This window comes from Neovison vison, chromosome 8, assembly GCF_020171115.1.
Source record: "Neovison vison isolate M4711 chromosome 8, ASM_NN_V1, whole genome shotgun sequence".
NCBI lineage: Eukaryota > Metazoa > Chordata > Mammalia > Carnivora > Mustelidae > Neogale > Neogale vison.
The window spans coordinates 79007134-79033056 of NC_058098.1; the positions used below are offsets into that span (position 1 = coordinate 79007134).

General features: G+C 38.9%; 1 protein-coding gene across 7 annotated transcripts in view; it reads left to right on the plus strand.

The window, feature by feature from the left end:
- CCDC85A (coiled-coil domain containing 85A) overlaps positions 1–25923 on the plus strand; it is a 200230-nt gene that overhangs the window by 144585 nt on the left and 29722 nt on the right. For 5 of the 7 annotated variants that reach the window (XM_044263997.1, XM_044263998.1, XM_044263999.1 and 2 more), the window contains exon 3: positions 15503–15579. The exons of the other annotated variants lie outside the window; for them this stretch is intronic. In XM_044263997.1, coding sequence (XP_044119932.1) covers positions 15503–15579 — 77 coding nt within the window. The remainder of the gene's footprint in view (positions 1–15502; positions 15580–25923) is intronic. 7 annotated transcript variants of the gene reach the window in all.

Sequence of the window (25923 nt, forward strand, 5' to 3'; positions counted from 1 at the left end):
TTGGGTAGAACCTTCTCTGACCTGATGGGTAGGACTTGGCTAAGCTTGGAAACGTTTGTTTCCTCCCTCTATATCTATCAAATATTCCATGACAGTAGTGATCACAGTGCTAGTATTTTTCTAGGCCTCTTTAAAAATAAGGCTGATTTTACCTTATTTACATAGAATTGAGGAACACAGTCTTCAGAGTTATTATATGCGCTCCTTCCAAGTAATTTATTTTTCTCCATGCATATCGGAGCTACATTCTTGTCTTGATAGGTGTGATGGAATAAGAGAAGGTGGTGTCTCTTGATGATAGACTGACTTTCCTTTCATCCCCGCAGAGGCAGCAACAGGAAAATAAATTTCAAGTGAATTGTTATTTAGATGGAGAAGATTAATCTACCTATAGATCAGTTTGTTAAAGTGCCCATTATGAAAAGATATATATATTTGTAAATGTAAGAGGTATCCATCATTTTTTATGATGTGACTATATAGGCCATGGGATATTGTTTTATTCTACCTTAATATTCCTGGGTACTTCTTAAGGACAGAATGGAAATTGAAAACAATTCATCTTGTCCCATTCTTGCGTCTAATATGATGATTTTAAGACATTCTTTCTCAGTAAATCTGCTAAGTCAGTAGCCTCAAACAGAAGCCCCATTTAGGTTGTTGGTTCTAATGGCAGAGAGCTAGTCCATACAGAGAGGGAAGAGAGATATAATTTATAAACAATTCTGCTAGTAGACCCTCTACTTTACTGCATTATTTTAAGTTCTTGCATAACTTAGTTTATCCTCAGGGAGAAAATAGACTTGTGATTCTCTTTACACAATGATGGTGTCCCCGTAGCTGTGTACTCCTAGAGGAGCCAGGATAAAGTAATGCTAAGTATAATTAAAGGTGTACATCTGCAAGAGATACCTCTTTGACCAGCCTCCCTCCACCCGGCATGCCCTGAGATATCTTATTACAATGGGATTTTCCCAAGTATATAAAAACATTATTTTTTTAAAAATTATTATTATTATTATTTTTTAATTCAAGTGCCCACTCAAGCCACTTGGGACCAGGTAGACACCCCCCCCACTTTTTTAAAATTTTTTTAATCTTAATGTGTTCTGTGGGGAATGTTTTTATTAGGATCTTATTTGTACTTCTACTTACTTTATTTACAGTTTTCTTTCTTCCTTGAAGCTAACTGCTTGCATTTTTTCCTACCTCTCAAACACTTGAACTTTGTAGAGATGTTTTGAACTCTTAAAATACTCAAAGGCCATTATTTTCATGTTGAAGAAACATGCCCCTTAGTATAATTACTATTTAGAGTTTAATGTTGGTGCCAGACTTGGAGTTATAAACATGAATAAAACACAGTCCCTTCCCTAAGGAACATGGAGTTCACAGTCCGTTTTTGCATTTCACAGTTTATTTCTTCTTCAATTTTATTTATGGACTTATTTTTTATCTGTGATTTAAGGTTTTCCTTAAACAGAATAACTATACACTGATAAGTGTGAAAAAGATTTTCAATTCTATCTGCTTTGAAGGTTAAGGAGGTACTCTTGTGTTTAGTGAAGGAGAATAAAAATCATTGACTTAAGAATGCCATTTCATAATATAGCACATATCATTCTAGGATAATATATAATCAATCTGAAAATTAGTATCAACAGAACAAAATTTTCATTTTATACCAAAATTAATTAAAATATCCTTTTTGGGGGTGACTCAGTTGAGTGTCTAACTCTTGGTTTTGGCTCAGGTCATCATCTCAAGGTTGTAGGATCTAGCCCCAAGTGAGGTTCATCACTCAGTGGGGAGTCTGCTGGAAATTCTCCCCCCTCCTTGGCATCTTTCCCCCCACCAAATAAATAAGTAAATCTTTAAAAAATATATCATTTTGATTGTTGTACTTGCAATTTGGGGCTATACAGAGCTTGAGAAACCATTATTTGAGGATTACAGTTATTTTAGATATAGAAATTTATTGTACCTGCTTATTTTTCCCGTACCAAGAATATTGATACATAGTTTCAGGGTTCATAGGATTTTGTGGACAAGGATGATTACTTTAAAAACAGTGCATTGAGATATTAGATTTGGTGGAGTAAGCAACCTCTGTCCAAATGCCTGTGGTTACCTCTGTTAGGTGATTTGTATCAAATTGTCTCTTGCTATCACCAGGAAGAAAGTTAACAGCTTTAAGAGCAGTGACATTAAATTAAGCAGAATGAACTTTTCATTGGGTTGTCCAGCTGTTGAGAAGAAGTTCCAGGGACGAGTCAGGAAAGCAGCAACTTTGAAAACAAAAATCAGACATTTATAAGGCAGGGGAAACTGCCTTTCGCCTTTGTCATCATTTTCTTCCAAGACAGAAGATTTCCGAGACCTGGGTTGTAAGAAGTTTGTGAATGTTTCCAAAGGTTGCACTATGAATGGCTTCTGCATTTGTTAAGTGCACTCGGATGACTTGGCAGATCCTGGCCTTTAACTTGGGATGGTTTGATGGTTTTGTTGACTGTGAAACTTACCTTCTCTGCTTTGGCTGACTCTTCTTTACTTGAAGGCTCCCCCATATGAACCGAAGAGGTGATGCACTAATTTGCATCTTAGGGAAAGATAGGGTTTTCATTCTTGTCAATAACTGCATCAGTTGAGTGATGGTATAGTGCTCTGTTATGGTAAGAGAATTTAAATCAGACCATCCTGGTGCTGGTCATGTTCTTTGGTAATTTCTTTATTTAGCCTTCACTCTGTGTCTCTACAGGACCTATGTTCTCCGGCAAAGAGGATCATTCATGATGCCACAGATGGTGGGCTTCATGGGCGCAGATCTCAGGTTGAGATCCAGAGTCGTGCTCACTAGCTTTGTGACTTTGAGGAGTTACTCACCATGGTTAATTAAGCCTTTAGTCTTTCATCTCAAAGATGGGGGTAATAATACCTGCTTCATAGTTTTGAAGAGAGGATTAAATTCATTAACACATGTGAAAAATACATATGCCTTTTTAGCAAAGCATTTGATGCATGATAAATCCAGTTAAAGTTACTAGCCATTATTTGTGTCATTTGATTTACTTGCTTGACGAAATTGCTTAGTCTGTTGTTGCCTAGCAACTGTTTAGTGAAGACAAAATGATTGAATACTTGTGAATCTAGAAGAGTTTAAATGAACTTTGAGGTCAGCAGAAATTTTCCTAGCTAGAATGCCATCTTCCTACCAGATCCTACTTTACTATTTTGAAGTGTCTCTAAAAATCAAAGGACATGAAAAACAGGATGGAGACATTCAAGTTGGCCTCTATTGGCTGTGTTTAATGGGACTTTTGAGATATACTCCCTGTATCAAGTTTCCTAGTGTCAGAAAAAAAAGCTGTTATCTTGAGAGTACCATCATTTTACTTAGATTAAGTAGTGCTTTTATAGTTTTTCGAGTCTTTGTTTTTGCACACATCCAATACTTTGTTCTCATCGATGGCATCAGTTAATATTCCTTTATACCAAGATGTTGTTTTTCTTAACCTGATGATTTTCTTGGGTGGAAAGAGTTTTTTAGTGTACAAAGTTAGGACGGAAATCTGTAAGAAGATATTCTGAAAGGACGCTATTTGAAAATGTGAACCAACCTCAGATAAGAATGTTGAGCTATGATAATCAGAACTGGTATGCTTCCAACACATGAGTGTGTTTCCCCCCATTTCTCAGAACATGACAATATCACCTTAAATAGTCTCTGCTTCCCCAAGTTCTCATACATTGTAGCTGTTCCACAAATTTTTGTTTGATGAATAAATGAAATAGCAGAAATATACAGGTACTATTGAAGCTTATCTTGGCTGCCTTTAGTGGTTTAACCACTAGTAAGGATTATTGTAAAGTCCTTGATAATTGATACCCAGGAACTGTGGGTCTTAAAGACTCTTAAGATCATTCACTACAGAATTTGTGTTCAGTGAGGGAAGATTAAAATCCACAGAGCTAGGACTGCTAGCCATTGTGCTCTGCTTCCCTCCCTCCAAAGGAGGGAGGGCAAGGGGTCCCGGAGGGTGAAGAATGAAGGGGGCAGGCTAAATGCAGCGGCAAGAGATCAACAAGAAAGTGGGAGGACTGGATTTAGGAATGAAACAGAGGTGAGATTGAAGATGGATAAAGGGGTCCAATTAAAATATTCCCATGCGCAAGACACACAGATCCAGGCTGTGTCTACCAGGGAGGCTGAGTAGTGGTCAGCTTTCGAAGGCTCGGGGTTGGGGACAAATGGGGGATTGCAGAGAGGTGTTGACCCTGGGACTCAGCCTCTTTCCCCAGGCTTTCATACTCAGAACCAGCTCCAGCCCTCAGGCTTCCTTTCCACAAGGGCTCTTTGCTCTTGACTTTGACCTTGAAACCAAAATCCCATGTGTCTTGTTTGAGTTCCAGGCTTATGCATTTAAGTCAACCTTTAGGTCTTACCACACATATCTAGTACAAATATTAAACCTAACATGAATAAAATAGATTTATTGATTTCAGAGCCCCCATCGTGCTCCTGTTCCAAGCCAGCTCACGATTACCACCACTATCCATATTCATGTCAAAACTGTAGCTGTATCTTTGATTCCTCTTTTCCCCATAATACCTTACCTCTACTCTGTGCATGTGCTGTGTGGCTGTCTCCTCGAGGAGATGTAGCGAGTGAGGCCAGTTCTCTCTGCCCCACGGCTGTAACTCATTTGTAACCTGCAGTCCTCTCCCCGCACACCTAGAGTGTGCCATCACTTTGCCTTTACCCACGTTCTTCTCTCCTCCACAGAGCAGCCAGGAAGAGCATTTGAAAATAAATCAGTTATGTCACATGATAGTGGCAAAGCCCCCTTCCATAATGGCTCCTCAATGTGAACAGTACGAAATCCAGGCTCCTTGCATTGGCCCACTGACACACTGAGCAGCTGCTCCCTTTCCGATCGAAGCAGGATCCTTTCTCCTCTGTCCTTACCTCTCCACCTCGCTTTGGCCACTCAAGACTTCTTTCTGCTCTAGGAGTGCCTGTTGCTCATTTCCACTTTGGGGACTTGCCAACTCAGGTTTCAACTTGGATGCCCCATATATTTCTCTGATGATTCAGGGTCTAAGCCAAGTGGTGGAGGGTGTCTGAGAGTACCATAGCTATTTATGTGTCTGTGCATGTGAGTCTGTCTTCCATTCTAGAATACTCCTTAAGCAGAGGAGGCCTTTTTGGTTTCAGTGAGTATCTGTAGCACAGGAAAGAGTGAGTGTTTAGCACCTAGTTAGTACTCAAGTACATGTGAACTGCCTGTGATTATGGAGTGCTTTTTGATAAATATACCAAAAGAGCAGTATACCAAAAAAAAGTTGTGGTATTTCCAGTTTGGTTTATCTAAATTAACTATCTGTTATCTGTTTGCACAGAAAACACTAAAATCCACCATCTGTTATATAGATTCTAGAATGTTATATCTAGAATCTAGATATTCTAGAATAATCTAGATAATTCTAGAATATCCATTATCAAGATTCATCCATTATCTGTGTGCACAGAAAATGCTATGACATTGGGAAAACTTAGCTTTTCTTATGTGAGGGAACTACTCCCTAATTGTCTTACAGTGAGTTTGTTCTGCCAACTGTTTCATAGCCAGGGCTGGGAGCATGTATAGACTCAACTGAAAAAATTTTTATGAATTCCCAAATGACGGGATCCAAATTAATGATGCTTTCCTGTGTATTTTGGTAAAAATTACTTTGCTGACAAATATGACAGTAGAAACTACATACAGACTTTTAAAAAACATTTAAATGTTAAAAAAATTAAAAATACATAAAAGTCAAAATAATTATCTAAAGAGTAATATTTTTGTAGGTTTTATGTCCTCTGAAAATTTTCTTACAGATCTACTTCCTTACATATTTGTTGACAACACTGACAAGATATGCTTACAAGGGGGCCATCTACATTGAAAAAAATTGTTACATTTATTAAAATGACATCAGTTTTTATGCTCTGGCCTTGGTAAAAGGCAGCTATTTTCTCTAGGAAATGACAAGGACAGCAACAGCGTAACAGTGGAAAGTAAGACACATTTGAACCCTGAATAGCTGTGAAAATGGTACTCATGCTAAACAGCTTTTTAAAGCTTGATATATTTTCCATATAGTCCCCCATCCTTTTGCCAATTTATTGCTGTTTACCTAGTGCTTCCTTTGTGGGGCTGATGGTTTCAAAGAGAATAGTAGAAGTGAAGGCAATGTTAGGACCTAAAACATTCCTCTGAATCAGACTTCAATTTAGATTGCATGTTATTGTGTGTTTTCTAGGTGAAAATCTGACTGTGTTTAGAGTTAATGGCTTCAAACTGTCCGAGAAGAGGGGCTCCTGGGTGGCTCAGTGGGTTAAAGCCTCTACCTTCGGCTCAGGTCATGATCTCAGCGTCCTGGGATTGAGCCATCCATCGGGCTCTCTGCTCAGCGGGGAGCCTTCTCCCCCCCCCCACCTCTCTGCCTGCGTCTCTGCCTACTTGTGATCTGTCTCACTGTCAAATAAATAAACAAAATCTTCAAACTATCTGAGAAGAACAAGCTTTGCATAGGAGTGGGAGCTCTTGAGTACAGGGTGATGGGACATTCATTCATTCCTTCCTTCATCAGTAAATGATGAACACCTTGTAGCACATAGGTCTGTGCTAGTCATAAGGCAACTCAGAAAGGAAGTGGAAGGCAGGAACTTGCCACATGGAGCCTCCAGCTCCGAGAGAGAGAGAGAGAGAGAGAGAGAGAGAGAGAGAGAGAGAGAGAACTGGAGGCTGAAACCATCCTGTATCCGTTACCAAGGAATAGGCCAAGTGGGTGACAGCAAATACGTAACAATTGCCATTTTCTCCCATTTTAAAAACACTTTCATTTGGGAAGAGAAGAGACTAGGACAAATCTTTGGTGACTATTTTCTGGTATAAAAGTTAGGATTATTTTTTTTTCTGATTTCTAAATTGACTTATATGCAGATCCTCAGGTTTCCATATCCATTTAATGATTTCCTCTTTTATCGACAATAAATGAAACAAAATCTCAACTGTTTCAAAACACACAGGACTTGTGTGGCACTAGGAGAAAGGCACTCGTGATGTTTTGTGTCAGAGCAGTCTTGGAAAGAGATGTGGTATTTTCAGCCTTCATTCTAATTGAAATAAACAGGACAGCCCCGTGCTCTGATTCCTTTACCTTTAAAATGACAGGTTTTTCCCTTCTCAAAGAAACATAACCTGTTTTGATATGGACCGCTGACCACTGTCCTGGTCCAGTTGCCCTCTGACAGCTCCGCGCCCCTCCCTCAGGCTCAGCGGACACCTGCCGGTACACCCACAGCTGTGTGCGTGCCGTTGGACCCTCAGGATACCCCCAACAGAGGGGGGCTGGGACGAGATGTTCAGTGAAGGTGCCATGCTAACCAAAATGCCAGCTTACTAACTAGAGTGGATTTCCAGCAGCAAGACATATTTTATATGGTCTTCTAAGCAATTAGTGGTAGAACTGGTCCATTTTTTTTGTGCATCCTCACAACTGTTGTTCTGTCTCTTTGCTCCCTATTCTTTCTCCTTCTCGTTCCTTGTTTACCTCTTTCTTGTTCTTGCTTCCTCTCCATCCCCATAACATACATAACACACATACAAACACACACACACACACACACACACACACATTTTTTTTAGCCTGCTTGGCACATTTCACATTTTCTTATTGAAATTACCCACCAGTGATTTGATCTGGCATAATTTGAGAAACTCTGCCAAGTTTCCACCCAAAGTTTCGCATTCTCTAGTAGGTTTCTGAAATGGCACAATGGAATTGGTATCAGGCTCCATTTATTTATCCATTTATTTATTTATTTAAAGCTCCATTTAAATATAAATCCTGCCTTGCCTGGAGTGATGGAAAAGTGTCTACCTGTACTGTAAAATAATTCCCTTTCTGGGCACTGTCGGCATAACTGGGTGACACATTCAGTACATTTTAATTATAAGAGACCCTATTCTGGGCACCTGGAGGTCATCCCTCAACACAACAAGGGTCTTTGCCTTGTGGAGTTTATACTCTGACGGGGAGAGACTGAACTGCTGCAGTAAAGATAACGTGTGCACAAGTTAATTTGTATGATAGAAGGTGATGAAGCGTTTTGAGAAAAGTGAGTACAACAGGCTTGGAGCTCAGGAAGGTTAGGGTAGAAGTGGAGGGGTGTGTGTGCGGTGGGGGGGAGAATGAGGTGGACTCCGTGAGTCACATGGAGAATCTGAGATTTTGACAAAGACTTGTGGGAAGTGAAGAATTCAGCAAGCAGCTCTCTGGGGGAGGAGCCCTGCAGAAAGGGAGAACAAAAGAAAGCAGGAGCACACGTAGGGTACTGAGGACAGAAAGACAGATGCATGGCTGGAGCATGGGGTGGGATGACATGAAGGTTGACAGGCACCAGGGGCCCAGATCATATGGGGCTCTGCTGGACTTTTGAAGGACTTTGGCTTTTATGTGGAGGAAAATGGTAGGTTCCTGCAGAGTTCTGAGTAGAGAAAGAAATGAGCAAGCTTAACATTTAGAAAGAAAACCCTGGCCACTGTGGGTTGAAACAGAATTTGAATGATCATGGACCTGGGAGAGGGCACAAGAACAGAAGCAGGGATACTTATTAGGAGACTCTGGTGAGGCTGGGTTTTCAGGATCTTCTGGGGTTAAGGTCCACAGGATTTCCAGGTGGATGAGAACTGGGGTGTGTGAGAGAGCAGAACCGAACATGTTCTAGACGTTTCTATCACAAGAGAAGCCTGTTGGTCAAAAGGTTTAAGTCTAGGCCTGGGGGTAAAAGCCAAAAAGAGGACAGTGTTTCAAAAACTTAAGCAGTGGAGAAGAAGGTGACAAGACAGACGGATCCGTCTCGGGGGCTATCACTTCCCCCTTCACAACTGCATTCCAGAATGCGAATCTTCCGAGCCTGGGCCTGTGCATTAACCTTGCTTCACGCCTAGAACTCTCTTCTCTCAGGTCTTCACGTAGCTGGCTTATTAGTAGGACATTAGCACTAGAGCTCTTCCGGGCCATGCTCCCTCACCTAGCTGTGTATCCCCAGATCTCGCTGCGCCCGTACTCTGTCTTGTCCTTGCTGCACAGGTCACTTTCCCAGAACATTGTATTTTCTTTCCATTGCCCATCTCCCTCCGCCCCCCAATCCCAAATGCAAACTCCGTGAACTCACAGACTCTCACCCCTTTTGCCTGCTGCCATATCCCCAGTATCTAGAACATTGTCTGGCATACAGGAGGTCACTCTGTTGATTGAAGAAGTCTTGGTATTAAAGTAAATTGACACATCTGAATTAACCCTCCTTAGGGAACAGCACCAGTCACCGTGTGAAGTTTAGGGAATATTTTCATGTAGCATATTTGGGCAAAAAATGAAAACGAGGAAAAATAACATAGAGCAAAGTAGATAAAGAGAAATCACAAGGCACTCAATACAGGATTTATTAGCAAGTGAGTCGAGAAGAGATTCATAAAACAGGATGAATTTAAAAATTTAGGATCACTGAACTTCAAACAGCCCTGAGAGCATCTACATAGGTAGATACCTCTGCAGCATCTTATTAAGGTTTCTCCAAACATCTCTAATAATGTGAAGCCCATTATGGTACAAAGCAATATACTCCAGTCTTGTGATGTTCTAATCATTGGAAAGCTGTCTTTCATATCATGCATAGAAGAATAAGGAGTGTTGTTGCACTAGGCAGAGTAGAGTGAGTATTTGGCCAGGGGAAGGAGTCAGAGAGACTCAGACCTAAAGAAATGTGGGGCCAGGGAATAACCAGTACCAGTTTACTACATGGGAGGAACAGGATGGAAAATATTTCCTATCTCTTTCAGGCTGGCACAGAGGGATCCCCATAGATAACGGATTGGAGCAAGACCTGATAATCATTTTTTACTTAGGACAATTAAACTTCCATTAAAAAAAAAAAAAAAAACTTCCATTAAAAAAAAAAAAAAAAGATTTCTGTTCATGAATAGGGCAGGCTGAATTAAATATCCAAGCAAATCTGAAAATGCTGATTCCAACAAGATTTGTTTTTTTAATAAGAAAGGCATCAAATTATAGTGAGAAACGTAATCACTTATATTTCTGAAGCTAATATGAATTCTAAGTAGGAGGCTGACCTTTGCTTGCCTGAGGAAGAAAGAGAAACACTTCAAGTCGGAACAGTAATAATTTTTAAAAATAATAATTCTGAAGTAATTTTCATAAGAATGTGCAAAAGCCTGCAGACAGTGGGATTAGTTTGGAACTAATCCAAGCAGTGTCCTTAGAAGTTGGGGTTTATCGAAGAGATTGCCTCCAGATTTAAATCACATGGTCATTGGCCTCTGGCTGAGGGGGCTGACTCTGAGAGGGCCATCGAAAAGCTTCCATCTATAAACCCACAGCCGCAAAAGTCTTCCAGGTGATTTTCTTCCTGTTTGCTCTTCCAAATGCTGTAATTTGTCTTAGAATGGACCATTACTAGATATTATTTTCTGCCCTGAAATTTTGGAGACCCGATGGTACTTCATCTAATCAAAACCACTCAGAAGTTTGACAAACCTTAGACAGTAGCAACTACCAACAATAAACCTTTTATGTACAATAATCAGAGTAATTCGTGGGCAATTTCAAGAGTGGATATTCCCTTACAAAGAGAAATGCCGCTTTAGAAAGCAAGGGAAAGTGAGAGGGCTTAACGTTTTGAGCAGAGTATTTTCAAACTAGCAGAGGAAAAAGTCGAGCTACTTTGTGTGATTGAAAGCATTTCAGGTAAGATGAAGGCAAATCAAGTCCCAGATGTTGTCCAAAGAAAATACCAAGTTACTTTAAGTAAAGATCCATCTAGAATGTCTAAAATGAGGGAGAAGGGAGGTCTTGGAATTTACCTACGTAAGAAGCTTGATACCACTTAATGATTAAAAGACCCAAGACGGCAATCACTGTGATGCCCCAGCAATGAAACAAAGTCTTCTTAATGTATTTAATCCTCAGTGTTAGAGGCCAAATTAGTACCTTCTGGGTTTTATTCTCTCGTCTGCCTGATGACTCAGTGCATCAGGGACAGGCTGAACTAGGAAACCTCTAAGGTACATTCCAGTTCTGAAACTGGCACCAGTTAGAAGACAGGGACTTAAGAATTCTTGTGACTGTTGACCGTTTCTTGCACTTGTCTTATTGGGAGAGGGGCTGTGGACTTTGACCTGTAGGTTTAATGAAAAGTAAGATACATGGTGATAAATTGCTTCTGCTTTGAAAATACGCCCAAGATTTACCCAGAGAACATCTTGACAAGGTCATTGGCTTTTCACATCAATATTGTTTGCTTAACCTTGCTTTTCTAGTGGGTCAGTGTCCGCGGTTTCCCATGGTAGAAAGAGAAAATACCTTTTGGGGATGTTAAAAGCAAATCACCATCTGTGTAACTGGGTTTTGATGTTGGTTTTTCATACCCTGGATTGTGGGAAGCAACTTGGCCTTTCCTTCTTCTCCCTAATATGTTCTCTTTATCCTCCTCCATGTGCCTCCTCTCCCTCTTCCCTGTTTACACCAGGATCATTCTAGGCTTCTGGTCCTTGTACGTCCTGTGGCTACGCTTTCATCTCTCTGGCCTGGCAAACTTCTGTTGATCCATGAAGCTCAAGTTTCTCTTTGCCGAGAACAGCAGCCAATGCTGACCTCTTTCTGGGCTCACGTTTCGCATGATTTTGCCCTGAATTTCAATTACCAGGTCGTTTCCTTTACTTTCCCTTCTTCTGTCCCCACAGCTGGTTATATACTTGTGAAAGATGGTTCCTTCTGGAACACATTGTAGATCTAGAGAGATCTAGGAGAGCCTAGTGTTCGGCTCTTTGTCTGGAGCCTCATTCTCAGAGCTCTGAAAGCCAAGTGACCGTCTGAAATTGAAGTTTTAACAGCTGTCAGCCGCTGGTAGAAGATGGGATGATCAGTTCAAATCATAGGACATTCTAATTCAGGGCTGCATGCGCATGTGTCTGTGGGTATCACTTAATAATAAAAAAGAACACCACGAGCACGGCAGAATGTAGAGAACTGTGGAACCACTGTGTTGTCACCTGAAACTAATAGAACATTGTACTTCAACTAGACCTCAGTTAAGAAAAAAAGAATGCCAGTGTTTGTCAGATACTTTTCTTAGCCTGATGCCTCCCCGCAGTCCTCATCCCCTGCGTGTAATGGAAAACCAGCTTATTTGATAGGTGGCACCACTTTGGGAATCCTTGAATGAGAAAGAAAGGGGAAGAAGCAGCCTGCGGAGGGGTTGTACCAACATGGCCAAATATGTTGTAGCATAAAAGGGCTCCTTTTCTTTCTTATAAGGAAACTATTCCAGTGTTTTATCCAGGATTCAGCTAAGACTGGGATATACATTGTGATGGATTTCCAAAGTAGGGAGTTTTGAGGTGCTTGGATGGCTCAGTCCCTTAAGCATTTGCCTTCAGGTCACGTCATGACCTTAGGGTCCTGGGATCCTGCCCTTTGGGCTCCCTGCTCAGCGGGGAGTCTGCTTCTCCCTCTGCCCAACCCCCACTGGTGCTCTCTCTCTCTTTCAAATAAATAAGTAAATAAAATCTTTAAGCATAATTAAATAAAAGTATAGAGTTTCTTACACTTTATTCCTATTATATCTTATTTTTAAATGGTTATGTATTTTCTATCCCATTATTGACTACTTACTACTAGTCAGGCTTGGCTAGCCTATGGAACAGTAACAAATAAATCTCACAAGCCTAAAAGTTTAACAAAATGTTTCTTTTTCTTTCCTTTCACAGCAGAAGGACTGAGTGGTTTCTTGGATGGTTTTTTGTATAGGGACTTGAGGACCCAGTGATATCCCAGAAAAATGTTGGCCTACTCCACTCCCATTAAGAAATTGTATAATCAGGTTCTTGATGAATAAAAGAACTATCAGCGGGAAATCTCTTATTTATGCATGTGCATGAGCTATTCTTCCTGTGCCCCCCCCCAACTCCATCCCAACCCCCTGAGGAGTTTTTTTTATTGTGATATCAGTTCACTGTTAAGTAAGAATTGCAACAGAGACAACCTGGAACAATAGGGCCTTCTGGAACACAAAACATGGGTGTGTAATCCTAAAGCTGAATTTGTATTCTGAGAAACATGGTCTTGCAGGAACTGGCCTTCTCTTCATCTCAACCCTAGGAAGGGGTCTGACACAAACCGGTGACAGGGTCAGTGTGTGATGTGTTGAATGAATGAACTCAAAACCCTCCTTAGCTTTGCCTTTATCTTGTAAAGCTAATCTGTAAAAATTACTTTACCAGTCTAAAAATGTTTCCTATCTTTTTCTGTCCCAGCCTATTTTGCAGTGAATGCTGAGAAACAAAGATGGGGATTTCATCTATTTTAACTTGACATTAAAAATTGGACTTAAGGAATGTTTTCCCAGTTCAAAAATTTACCTTCTTTTTTTGAACTGACATGCTAGGTATTCCTTAATATAGGTAGACACTTAATGAAACCATCGAATATGTAAACTGAAAAAGCTTTAAAAAGAGAAGTAGATTAAAATGACTGAAGATAGTTACTGAATTAAGATCCGTTCAGTGGCATTTTCAAATGTCACCCAAAGCACTCTGTGTAGAGTCGTTTGAGCTGCTCAAAGCATCAAGGCTTTGGGGATAGTGCAGTTTAGGGAAAATAAAGATAAGGTATAAATGATGAGTACACAAGAAAAGAATTATACTTGTTCATGGTGTCAGTAGAACATTGCTGAGCAACTTCTCACTTGGATGGCCCTTATCAAGTGGTCGTTTCTCTAGAGTAGAGAGTGGGGCTTGCAAAACTGTAAATCAGGCAATTTACATTCATATTTTAATGATCTGTAAATCACTTATTCATGTGCTAGAGCAAAGTAGATTCATGAAATCAATATATATGTTGTTCATTTATGCCCCCCTCATTTTTTTTTGCCCTTTAGAAGAGTCCATAAAGCAAACTCTTCACATTTCATGAGCTAAAAAAACGAAAGCGTATTTCTGGGCAGTGCCTCCAGTTTCCTTTACCTTGTCTTTCTTGTATGAGGGATGCTCAAACCTTAAGTCTGGCCCACTGGTGTGAGATCGGTGCATGGTTATATTAATGTCAGTGATAGGGACTTTCTGCAAACATTTGTGAAAACCGGGCATGCTATAAACCCATGGGGGATGAACTTAATTGTTACATTTGCAAATTAAGGACTGAAGTTTCTTATGTATTTTAAGAAAATAAAATACTATCTGCTTTGAAGGTCACAAAAATGGAATTGAGTTCATATAACCAATTTCCATATAAAAATTAGAGTTTTCAGGATGAATTTCAGATCAAGGTATTAATTTGCATCAATACCCATTCTAACTTCAGATTGTGAGGGGCTCCAAATATTTACCATCGAAATGCACTCCCATCTTGGTCTGTCTTGCTGTTTTATGTTTCTGAAGCTGAAGAACATGCACTGAGGTTTAATATTAACGATGCTGCTCTAAGATTAACTATGGAAATACGCTGGAGGAATTCTATTGTCATGTGCATTTTACTATACCTGAATTATGTGTCTTGAGCATTCATTCTTGAGTAATGAATCAATGGCAACTCTGTTGCTCTAATGAAGAGTTCCTGTCAGCTTGCTCCTCAACGTGCAACTCCTCTTTCCTTCACCTGTGAATCCTTTCCTGATGTAAAGCTATCAACTTTAGAGTTCATAGACTCTAAGCCTAATGCTGATTGCCACCAGTCAGCACACACTTGAGCTCCTGAAGAAATGAAAACAAGAATGAGTTTTAAAGTCAGCTGCTGGCTTACCTAAAGATTTGGGAAAAACTTGGGTCTGTGTCACATTCAGTCAAAATCAGAGTCAAAATTTAGCCTTTCCTCCACTTAGCCCTTTGGTGGCGGTTCTGTGGATTATGACCATGGTATCTGGAGATTGGGGAGAAGAATGAATGTTGCATTTAAGACTAGAAGTATTTATTGGGAAAATGAAGGGAACTGGATATTGGAAATATCTTCATTTTTTTATTTTTAATATGACTTTGTAATTTACTTTGGTTATAATTAACATTACAAAAAGTCTTATGTTGGGGGACAGTGCCTTGAAAACTCAAAATGCCCAAAATAAGTAGAAAAGGGAGTAAGTGTCTTCAAGATGTTTGACATTCTGAGGACTGCATGAGGGCTGCCTGGTGGAGGAAAGCCTACAGCCTAACCCCCCATAAATTCCTCTAATTGTTCTTAACATGGTACAATTGTTCAAAGTGCTTGTGGTTTCATTGGCTTTTGTTACTGGTTTTCTGGGGAGAAAGCCTTTTTTTTTTTTTCTTTTTTAAATAACAGACTATATTGTCACTACCTGATTTGAATAAATTGAACCAGAAATATCCTGACAGTGCACTAAACAAGACCTGTGTGTATAATGTGAGTTCTTTCTTTTTAATTTTAGAATCAACCTTGTCCTATGTTAGGCAGCTGGAGGCAAGAGTAAGACAGCTGGAGGAAGAAAATCGCATGCTGCCCCAGGTGGGTGACTTCCAGAAGCTCATAGCTAGTCAGTGTCATTTGAGTTGTTAGCATTTTATCTGGAATTTAAAGTCTCAATTACATTTTCTCCTTTAAATGATAGAAATCATTTTGTAAATAGTCATTCATCAATGTAGAGTGTGATTGCTTTCCATAATGACCATCATGTTATCTGGATTCTTAAGTGTGAAACCAAAGGATGCAGATGTCTGAAACTAAGAATGCAAAGTAATTTTGAAAGGAAGGGAACAAGAGAAAGAGAAAATGAAAAGAAGTAATAAATACTTTGCTAGTACTACTCATATACATCATGCATGTAGTTGGAGAATATAGGGAAGGGCCTCTTATTTAAATGAAAATTTTGCTAACTTATGAACTAGGGAAAGCTGTAGGTATTTTGAAGATTTCATATGTTAATTAAATTAGTACTTGCTAAAATTCTTTGTGAACTAATTGAACTCTTTCAGTGCAACAAAGCAATGACAGTAATTGACAGTTTTACTTTGGGGCTTAATTTCTTTTCCCTGGTGAATATAAAGTGGCACTTTTCCTGGGATTTAATGCTTCACCATGTATTTTACTTATAATATTATCTCTGTGGGCTGAAATATCTTGGTGAGAATGATGTTGGGCGAGGTGGTGGTTCTCGGGGAATGTTTTGTTGAGGAGTTGAACAAATTACCCGATTTCTAGGTTGGTTTCCTTTACAGACACGGGGGCAATAAAGTATTTTAATATTTTATGAAAGGAGTTTCCTAAGCATTAATCACGAGTGTTCTTTATACATTCTGTTGATGATTTCTATTTCCTAAGTGACTAATGGAAAAAACTAAGCAAAGAGTAGTTCAATGAAAGACAGAGACTGGTTATAATTCCGGAGAAGACACATAAACACGAATACTTTGCAAATCAAGTCCCGCGTCGGGCTCTCTGCTCAGCGGGGAGCCTACTTCCTCCTCTCTCTCTCTCTCTGCCTGCCTCTCTGCCTACTTGTGATCTCTCTCTGTCAACTAAATAAATAAAATCTTTAAAAAAAAAAAAAAAGATATTTTAGATCTTTTTAAATCTTGTTTTGTTTTCCAGCTACTTTTGCTCATTAATGACGATTTGATCTGTCAGGTACTGCCTCCAAGAATGCCTTTCTCTTTCTTTCATTGGCCAGCCATCTGGCTAAAAATCAGGAGACTAAATGAAATCAATCTACATCTCTCTCTTCTCAAACTATGCATATGTCAATACTCATGTTGACAGAAGGGATTATTTGCATCATAAAATAAGATACTGCTGGTAGAGTTTTCTCTTTGCTCTTCTATACTTTCCATTTTTAAAATTTTCTTTGCCATTTGTCCTTTATATGAGATTCACAGTATGACTGTGCCAGGACCCTTGACTGAAAACATCTAATTTCTTTCCGTTCCAAGAAACCTAAAAATATAATCAGGTTATTGTGAGTATCCTATATGGTTGTACCATCTCTGGGGCAACTGAGAATGTAAATGAAAAGATGAAAAAAAAAAAAAAAGAGAGAGATCTGTTTCTCTGTGTGGGAATAGAGGCTCATGTCAAACATTGAAATGCTAGCATGTGCGCTATGCTATTTAAAAAGAGGCACAACAAATATGAAAATGATTACAGGATTGATTTTTAAAAATCTGTAAAAGTGTTAGAAGTCTTGAAGCGCAATCAGAAGAGTCTTCAACTGTACTTGATATATCAAGAGTGTGCGTATTTAAATACATAGTACTTGCACAGTCTAGAAGTAGAAGAGATTAAACAACTTTTCAGGCTAAAGTCTAAAAACATATGTTTTTAAATGCATTGCTATTTTCTATCAAAGAGCTTTTCTTTCTCCCCAAGAAAAGGCTAGAAAGGATCATGTTTTACTAACTCTTGAGTTGTTATTGATGTGGGATGCACCATTATCCTAAGTACCACTAAGAATGGAAAAAGATGTTATCAGTTATACCATGTCAGATTCTTGCTGGTTTCAGAGATGTTAAAATGGAAAAACAATGCTTTAGAATTAAACAGATTTTTGCATGTCCAGGGTACTTTAATGACAAGAAAATCCACTGTTTGAAACACACTGTTGGACATATATGCAAAGAATACGATAGATCTCAGTTCAAAAACGGTATTTTGTTAAGTTTCTGTATCTGAGAGTGTTGCCTTCATTTATAGCTAAGATAGATATGATAGGACCACCAGTTGCAAATACTTGCATAAATACAAGTGAAATGAGCAGATAGTAGATGAGATCTGAGGATGGAAAACAGTAAGTCTCAGAGCAGCGAGAATCCTGTGAAGGGAATACTCATGGAAGGCTGAGATTTGGATGGGATAACACAAAGGTGTAGGCGACTTATTCTTGGACGTTACTGGTGCTATTACAAATAATTACATGCTTTCCCTGCTCAAACTATTTCTGACTACATGATGTTAGCTGACTTGCAAGGTCAATTCAATGTGACTAGCTGATATCCCTGCATAAATTAGTCTCAATATCTGAACACTTGATTTTCCCATTGTAGGAACTTGCTCTATGTGCCTTGATAAGAAAGTATTCTGTTTTATTCCCAAGTTTAAAAATATATCTTCTTGACTTAGGATAAACAGGAAAAAGAATATAGTTGGCAGTGGAGTTCCAAGTATATTGGATATCTCTTGTGGCTGTGGCCAGGTTCTTTGCTGATAGTTTAGCATGTAGACTAATTATGTAAAACATTTTCCTGGAGGAAGAAATCTCCTTAATGCTTATTTTTATTCATTATGTAAAATTGGGTATAATGAACTGAGAGTCACAACTTTGGCCCAGCAGTACATATTTAAAGGTAAACAAGATGAGTGTAATAAGTGCTTGTGGATTTCTCTCTAGTTAGATGCAAAGGCTTCAATTTCTTAATTTATAAATGATAAGGTTCCTCCTAGCTTCTTGGAGGCCTAAGTAGAAATAAAGTGTGGGTCCAGTTTTACATCCATCTGAAGTTACCAAGTCCCAGAATGAAGGGTTTTTTAAATTCATAAACAGCTAGAAAAAAGGCGGTGAAGATTGAGTTGGTTCTATCCACTGGTGAAGAGGAGCCTACAGGAGGCAGGCCTGGCTGGAGTTCCAGCATGCGGCCCATGTGAGCATGTAGCTCTCTGCTCTGCCATGATTTCTACAGTATCTCACAAGAATCACTGAGCAGTATTTTAAGGCCAGTTTGTGAACACAGTATTTCAAAAGAGTCCTAAAGTAATAACAGCAAATGCAGTATTATTTGCTATTTTATTATTTAAAAATAAAATGTCTTTATATATTTGATAAGAAGACATGAGATCTACCCTCTTATCAGATTTTCGAGTAACAGTTATTATTTATAGGTGTGAAGTATATTAAATCTCTAGAACTTAATTTATTTTGCATATCTGAAATTTTGTACATGGTGATTAGCAATACCCCACCTTCTCTTCCCCTCGGCCTCTGACAATCACCATTCAGTCTTTGCTTCTATGAGTTTGAGTATTTTAGATACCTTATGTAAGTGGAATCATGTGATACTTGTCCTTTTGTGATTGGCTTATTTCATTTGTCATATTACCAAGTGATCATTACCAGATGATCCAGCAATCTTACTTCTGGAATTAAAACCAAAAGAATTAAAACCAGGGTCTCAAAGAAATATTAGCAATCCTGTGTTCACTGCAGCACTGTTCACTTTAGCGAAAATGGGGAAGCAACCTAAACTTCCATCAAGAGATGAATGGATAAAGAAAATGTGGCATATACATATAATGATATATTATTCAGTCCTTTAAAAAGAAGGAAATCTTGGAATATGTGACATCAGCGAATCTCAAAAATTCTTTTTGGAGGGGCGCCTGGGTGGCTCAGTGGGTTAAGCCGCTGCCTTCGGCTCAGGTCATGATCCCGGGGTCCTGGGATCGAGTCCTACATGGGGCTCTCTGCTCAGTGGGGGCCCTGCTTCCCTCTCTCTCTCTCTGTCTACTTGTGATCTCTGTCTGTCAAATAAACAAAATCTTTAAAAAAAAAAAATTCTTTTTGGAAAGTTGGTACATTGGATGATTAAAGATCACCTGAATTTAGGATATCCTTCCTTGGACACATAATCTAAGGTGGATATTTTTTTACTGATTACATAGAAAAAAATTTCATGGGATTGCAGTGAACCTCTCATAATACACACAGTGTTAAAACTGCTCAAACTGGTTTGTCAGCTCCACTGTGTACATATTTAATATGATAGGAATGCTAAATGAAGATTTTATGTGAATTAGACAAATGTAGCCACTGTATATGAAGTTTTTAAAATTTTTAAATCTAATGAGGTGGAGTCACCCGCAATGATGTAAGTAGATATTTACAGATAAAAGACCCAATATGGTAGAAAGCAGGTGCATGGAATTTTATATCAAATTTAAAAGTGATGTACCTATTTTGTGTATAGACATTTATACATAAACACAAACTTTCTGTGGATAGAGAATCCTCAATTTTCAAAGCTGGACAGAATCTCACATATCACATTGGACCACCTCATTTTTAAAAAGATTTGTGTTAACATATAATGTATTATTTGCCCCAGGGCTACAGGTCTGTGAATCGTCAGGCTTATACATTTCACAGCACTTACCATAGCACATACCCTCCCCAGTGTCCTTCATCCAGCCACTCTATCTCTACTCTCCCAATCCCCCAGCAACCCTCAGTTTGTTTGTGAGATTAAGAGTCTCTTCGGGTTTGTCTCCCTCCTGACCTCATCTTGTTTCATTTTTCCCTTCCCTACCCCCCGCCCTGTCTCTCAAATTCCTCATATCAGGGAGATCATATGATAATTGTCTTTCTCTGATTGACTTATTTCACTCAGCATAATACCCTTTAGGTCCACCCACATCATTGCAAATGGCAAGATTTCATTTCTTTTGATGGCTGCATAGTATTCCATTGTGTGTGTGTGTGTGTGTGTGTGTGTGTACACATACCACCTCTTCTTTATCCATTCATCTGTTGATGGATGTCTACATTCTTTCCATATATTGGCTACTGTGGTCATTGCTGCTATAAACATTCAGGTGTATGTGCCCCTTTGGATCACTACATTTGTATCGTTAGAGTAAATACCCAGTAGTGCAATTGCTGGGTCATAGGCTAGCCCTATTTTCAACTCTTTGAGGATCCTCCACGCTGTTTTCCAGAGTGGCTACCCCAGCCTGCATTCCCACCAGCCATGTAGGAGGGTTCCCTTTTCTCTGCATCCTCGCCAATATCTATCATTTCCTGACTTGTTAATTTTAGCCATTCTGACTGGTGTGAGGTGGTATCTCATTGTGGTTTTGATTTGCATTTCCCTGATGCCAAGAGATGTGGAGCACTTTTTCATGTGTCTGTTGGCCATCTGGATGTCTTCTTTGCAGAAATGTCTGTTCATGTCTTCTGCCCATTTCTTGAGACAACCCCAGTTTTTTAAGTAAAGGCCATGATTTTTTTTAAGTAAAGGCCAAGATTCACAGAATGTTAAGAGTATAGTTCTAGTCAGACAGCTAATGAAGGACGGACTCAAGCTAAGATGTGTGCCTATTCAGTGTTCTTCTAGAAAATGCATAGCTCCTCTTTAATCATTTCATACTATTTATGTCATTCAGTATAGGTAAGCTGCTAAACCTGTTTTTATCTTATGGTCAAATTCTTTTTTTAAACACTTATTTTAACATTGCCTTTGTTTAGCCTGCTAAGATTTATCAGACATTCTATTCCTTGGTTTAAAGTAAATGTTCTATTTTTTTTTTAAGCCATGGATGGTATCCATCATAAATTTTAAAAATTGCATTTTATAGAGCCTTATCCTCCCTGACACATTTCCAAAATACTTCAGAATCCTAGTTTAGTACAAACATACACATCCATATCTGCATGAGACATTCATACTGAACAGAATGTGGTCCGAGAAGCCTTTCTGTTCAGAGTGAATTGGAGGTGGGTGGTGGTGAGGGAAACAAATAGTTATAGTAGTAATTTTTAAGGTACCCATGAAATTTGTTACTTTAGCCCAAATTTAAAAATCTTGCTTGGAACACTCAACTCATCCCATGATCGTTTTCTTGATGGTCACAAGGATTTTTAATCCAGACCTGTCTACAATGTTTATGTGCTATATCTGTGAAGAAGTCTACTCAACCAGAAACTACCTTACAGTAGATGTTAGAGCACACCTAGCTGAAGAATTTATTATAAATAATACCGTGTTTTGAAGAAATCAGTCACTAGTCCAACTTCACCATGAGGTAAAAGCCAATTTTTTAAAATTCTTCTCACCTATTTTGTGTTGAGTTTGGGTTTTGCATCAAGAAGAGACCAGAAATAAGCAGTTTGCTCTAATTCCAAAGTCAATTAAGTACATTTGTTAAAATTCCTACTGGGAAATCTGTTCCCTCTCTTCAGATGCTTCGGCACCAGCATCTGCCTGGAAAGCACTCTGTGTCCTTTGTGCCCCAGAGTCCCTCTCCAAAGCAAACCACCCACCTCTTGAGATTAACTTTTTAGAGATTCATTAGAATCCGTAAAGGTACCCAGATCTGTCTTGTGTCATGTGGCTGCCCATGTGCTGTGGGTTCAGCAAATGTGTTTGAAAGGCATGGCAACTCGATCGCCACTGTGTGGGCTCCTTTCAGCAAGTGTTTCTATTTCTGTTGTGCTAGCACACACAGAAGAGTCTAATTTTAGGAATGGAAATGAAAAAATCTTCCCCTTGTGTAATCTGGTTACAGTGTGGCCTCACAATGCAGTGCATTGGGAAGGAGGCAGGGTCGTTTCCAGAGCAGTTTCTGAACAAAGGAGAGGAAACTGTCACCATTGCCAGGAATGCTGAGGAGGGTACACGGGCTCTAAGGAAATTGAGCTTGTCACTTCCATGGCAACACACCCCAGGTCCAGCCTCATGTCTCTGAAAAGCTCCCTCACGTGTGTGTACCTGTGCAGGTGGCCATTGTCCCAGACAGAAATGAGAGGATTCCTTCTGACACCGAGATTTCCCTCATGTGCTTCTCCTGTCTTTGCCGTGGAGATACTTATTTTGTTGCTCTTCCTCTTTTTTTTTTTTTTCTGACGTTGTTTCTCAAGTCATTTTTGTCTTATAGGACCTTAAATATCTGGCTTTGCTAGTGTTTGGAATTGCTGTGAAAAAAAAAATCTCACTATTGCACAAAAAACAGGCACAGAGTAATGCTTTACAGGATGCTTAAAGCAAGTGATGCCATTCTTCGATTGTTACTTGCTTGAAAATTCTGGCACTCCTGAGGGGAAATTGAGGCAAAATATTTTTTTCATGGATAGCAACTCTATGTGGCACAAGTAGAATCTAGATGCTACTGATAGAAAAAATTAGTTAAATCCATTAAGGGCTGGTTGCTGCTAGAGTCGCATTTGGGGAAAAAAAAATGGACTCCTCCAAAGAAATAATACTTGTGGGTTGTCATTTTCTCCAAATCACCATGATTTATATAATTAAAAGAAAGAAAAAAAATTATGTATAGTTCAATAGTTTTCAGAGGACAGATGGGAGCTGCCCAAGTGGCGTGGGTGTATTGGAATAAAAGAGACAAATAGATCTGGAGAGTAAATTTATGGGGGGAAAAGTCATGTTGGAGAAACTGAATAAAGGGAAACTGGATTAAGGAAAAGCTAAATGTATGAGCAAAAATACAGAAGAGAGTGAAATTCATAGGAAAAACATCAAAATCAACATGGAGGCTTTCAGAGTGAGGGGATTTACAACATTCTTCTGTGTCTCCCCACCTCCTTGCTCAAGGGATCTTGTTTGAGGATCTCAGATATGTGATGTGAAGTCTTTATTCTAAAAAGAGAAAATAGATGAACTAGAAATGCAATAGAAATTCAGCTATGCCACTTACTAAACTTATTAAGAGAATTATTGAATGTAAAAAAACTCAATTATTAGGGACTGTGGTATCCATTCTTATTTAACAGGACTTCTTTTTATATCTATACTGGCATGATAATTCTATCACTAGGGCATATTAAATTTTTTATTTGGAGTAGCCATAAAAATAGCATTTTGGTTACCTGTCCTTGACAGAATTTGTCACCAAAAAAAAAAAAAAAAGGACTTGCTCAGCAAAAATTTTTATTGTGTATCATCATCAACTAGGATCATAGATATTTGAATGAGAAGCAATGTGGAGGATATTCAGGGAAAACTTGAGATGGAACTGTAAGAGAAATTAATGTTTTCTTGGAGAAATGACTTTCTACTCTTTTTAATTTTTTATATCCAAAGTAAAGTGAAAAGTCAAAAAGGATGAAACAGTCTTTCCTTTTATAATTGCATAAAGAAACCGTCTCATAGAAAGTGATAGAAAAGATTATATAGTGTTTTATATGGAATCAGTTAAATGTAAATACTATTGAGATATGGATATATATATATATATATTTATATTTATATAACAGTAAACTGTGAAAACTTGGGTCTAATAAAAGCTTGTATAGATGGGAAGATTGAGCCCATTTGAGCTGCCTCCCTTTGCTTTCTATTTCCCACTGGAGGTCACCACTTCTCTTTTGTGAAAAAGGCACCCACCCAATCCACCTTGTCCTCCCTCTCCAATTCAGACCTTTCCTGCAAAGGGGTTCAGGCATTTCTCATTTAAAAGTCTCTACTTCCAGTTGTTTGGGTTTTTTGTTTGTTTTGTTGTTGTGTGGTTTTTTGCTGTAGCATGAGGAAAGTGATCAATCATGCTTCCAACACATTAAAAATTAAAGTTGTTGCCTCTTAATATCTTGTAAATATAAAGTAGACAAATATAATACAGGCAGTGTCTGTATTGCCTAAACATAATATAATCACTGTAATAGAGACAAATAATGGAGTTCTTTGGCAGAATAAGACAGTTTAAGTAAATAAATTTCTAAATGATTTGGGATTTTCCTAAATTATATTTAAGCTAGCATTGTGCGAAAAATAAACAAAACATAACTGAGTTAATTTTAGAAAGCTGAGACATAGTGACTTTGGACTCTTAGTTACCAAGCAATTAAAGGAGTCCCTGTGAAGATGCTAGAGCAAACAGAGAATAGGAATTACAAGAGCTAGGATTTAGCCTAATAAGCTGTTGGACCAAGATAAAGTGTCTTAAACTTTGTGAACCTGATACCCTTTGAGTAACAAAGAAGATAGTTGTAACTGGTATGGAAGGTTCTGGTCAGCTGTACAAATCCATGACTCTATATCCAGAGAAAGTCTATGTATGTGTATAATGTATATACAAAATAGACGTGTCCTTTTTATTTTGATAGTCCTTAAAACTACAACTTTATGCCATACTGGGTCTCTTATTTACAGGGACATATTTATGTCATCGTGGGTTATTCTACCTCATTGGGTTCTAAAGTTAATCAGATTTCATCAGATAGCTGTTTAAGGAACAGTCAAGGCTGTCTATCTTTCAGCTCATGTCACATTAATATACGTATAGAGGGGGGACGCCTGGGTGGCTCAGTTGGTTGGACGACTGCCTTCGGCTCAGGTCATGATCCCAGAGTCCCGGGATCGAGTCCCGCATCAGGCTCCCAGCTCCACGGGGAGTCTGCTTCTCCCTCTGACCTTCTCCTCGCTCGTGCTCTCTCTCACTGTCTCTCTCTCAAATAAATAAATAAAATCTTTTAAAAAAAAAAATATATATATATACGTATAGAGGGGCTCACATACCAGTCCGAGTAGTGTTAGCTTGTGTATTTTGAGAGATAATGTGCATTAAGGTCCCTTAATGTTCATTTTTATTCTTTATATAAGCCCTCCGTAATGAATGTAAAGGGACTAGTTTTCCCTAAGAGTGTACGTATTTAAATATAAACAAGATTGAGTATATAAATGCCTATGTATTCCTCTCTGGTCAAGAACAAAGGTGTCTTTGTCTTCATTTGGTAAGGTTCATCCCTTCTCAGCCCTGAAAGAAAGGAAGAAAAAGAAAGGTTGTGTCCAACTCCTAGAGTGAAGGGGTCTGTAGTCAAGCACAGCTAGAGACGAGCAGTAGATTGAGACGGTGCTACCAGTGGGAAAGAGGAGCTCAGAGGAGGTCCAGCTGGAGCAAGAGTCATCAGCAGAGAGCACAGCGCTCTTCCTCTGTGCAGCTCCCTGGGATCCTGTGAGCATTACGGAGACAGACTTTAAATCCAGCGTGTGAATGCAAAGTTTCAAAGAGAGCCCGAAAGTATGAGTCCTCTTATCAGGTATTATTTACCTATTAGCTGTCGTTACATGAGAAGGAGCTACCTTTAAAAAGTTGGCACAAATGATAATGAAAGATCACCTGAACTTAGAATATTCT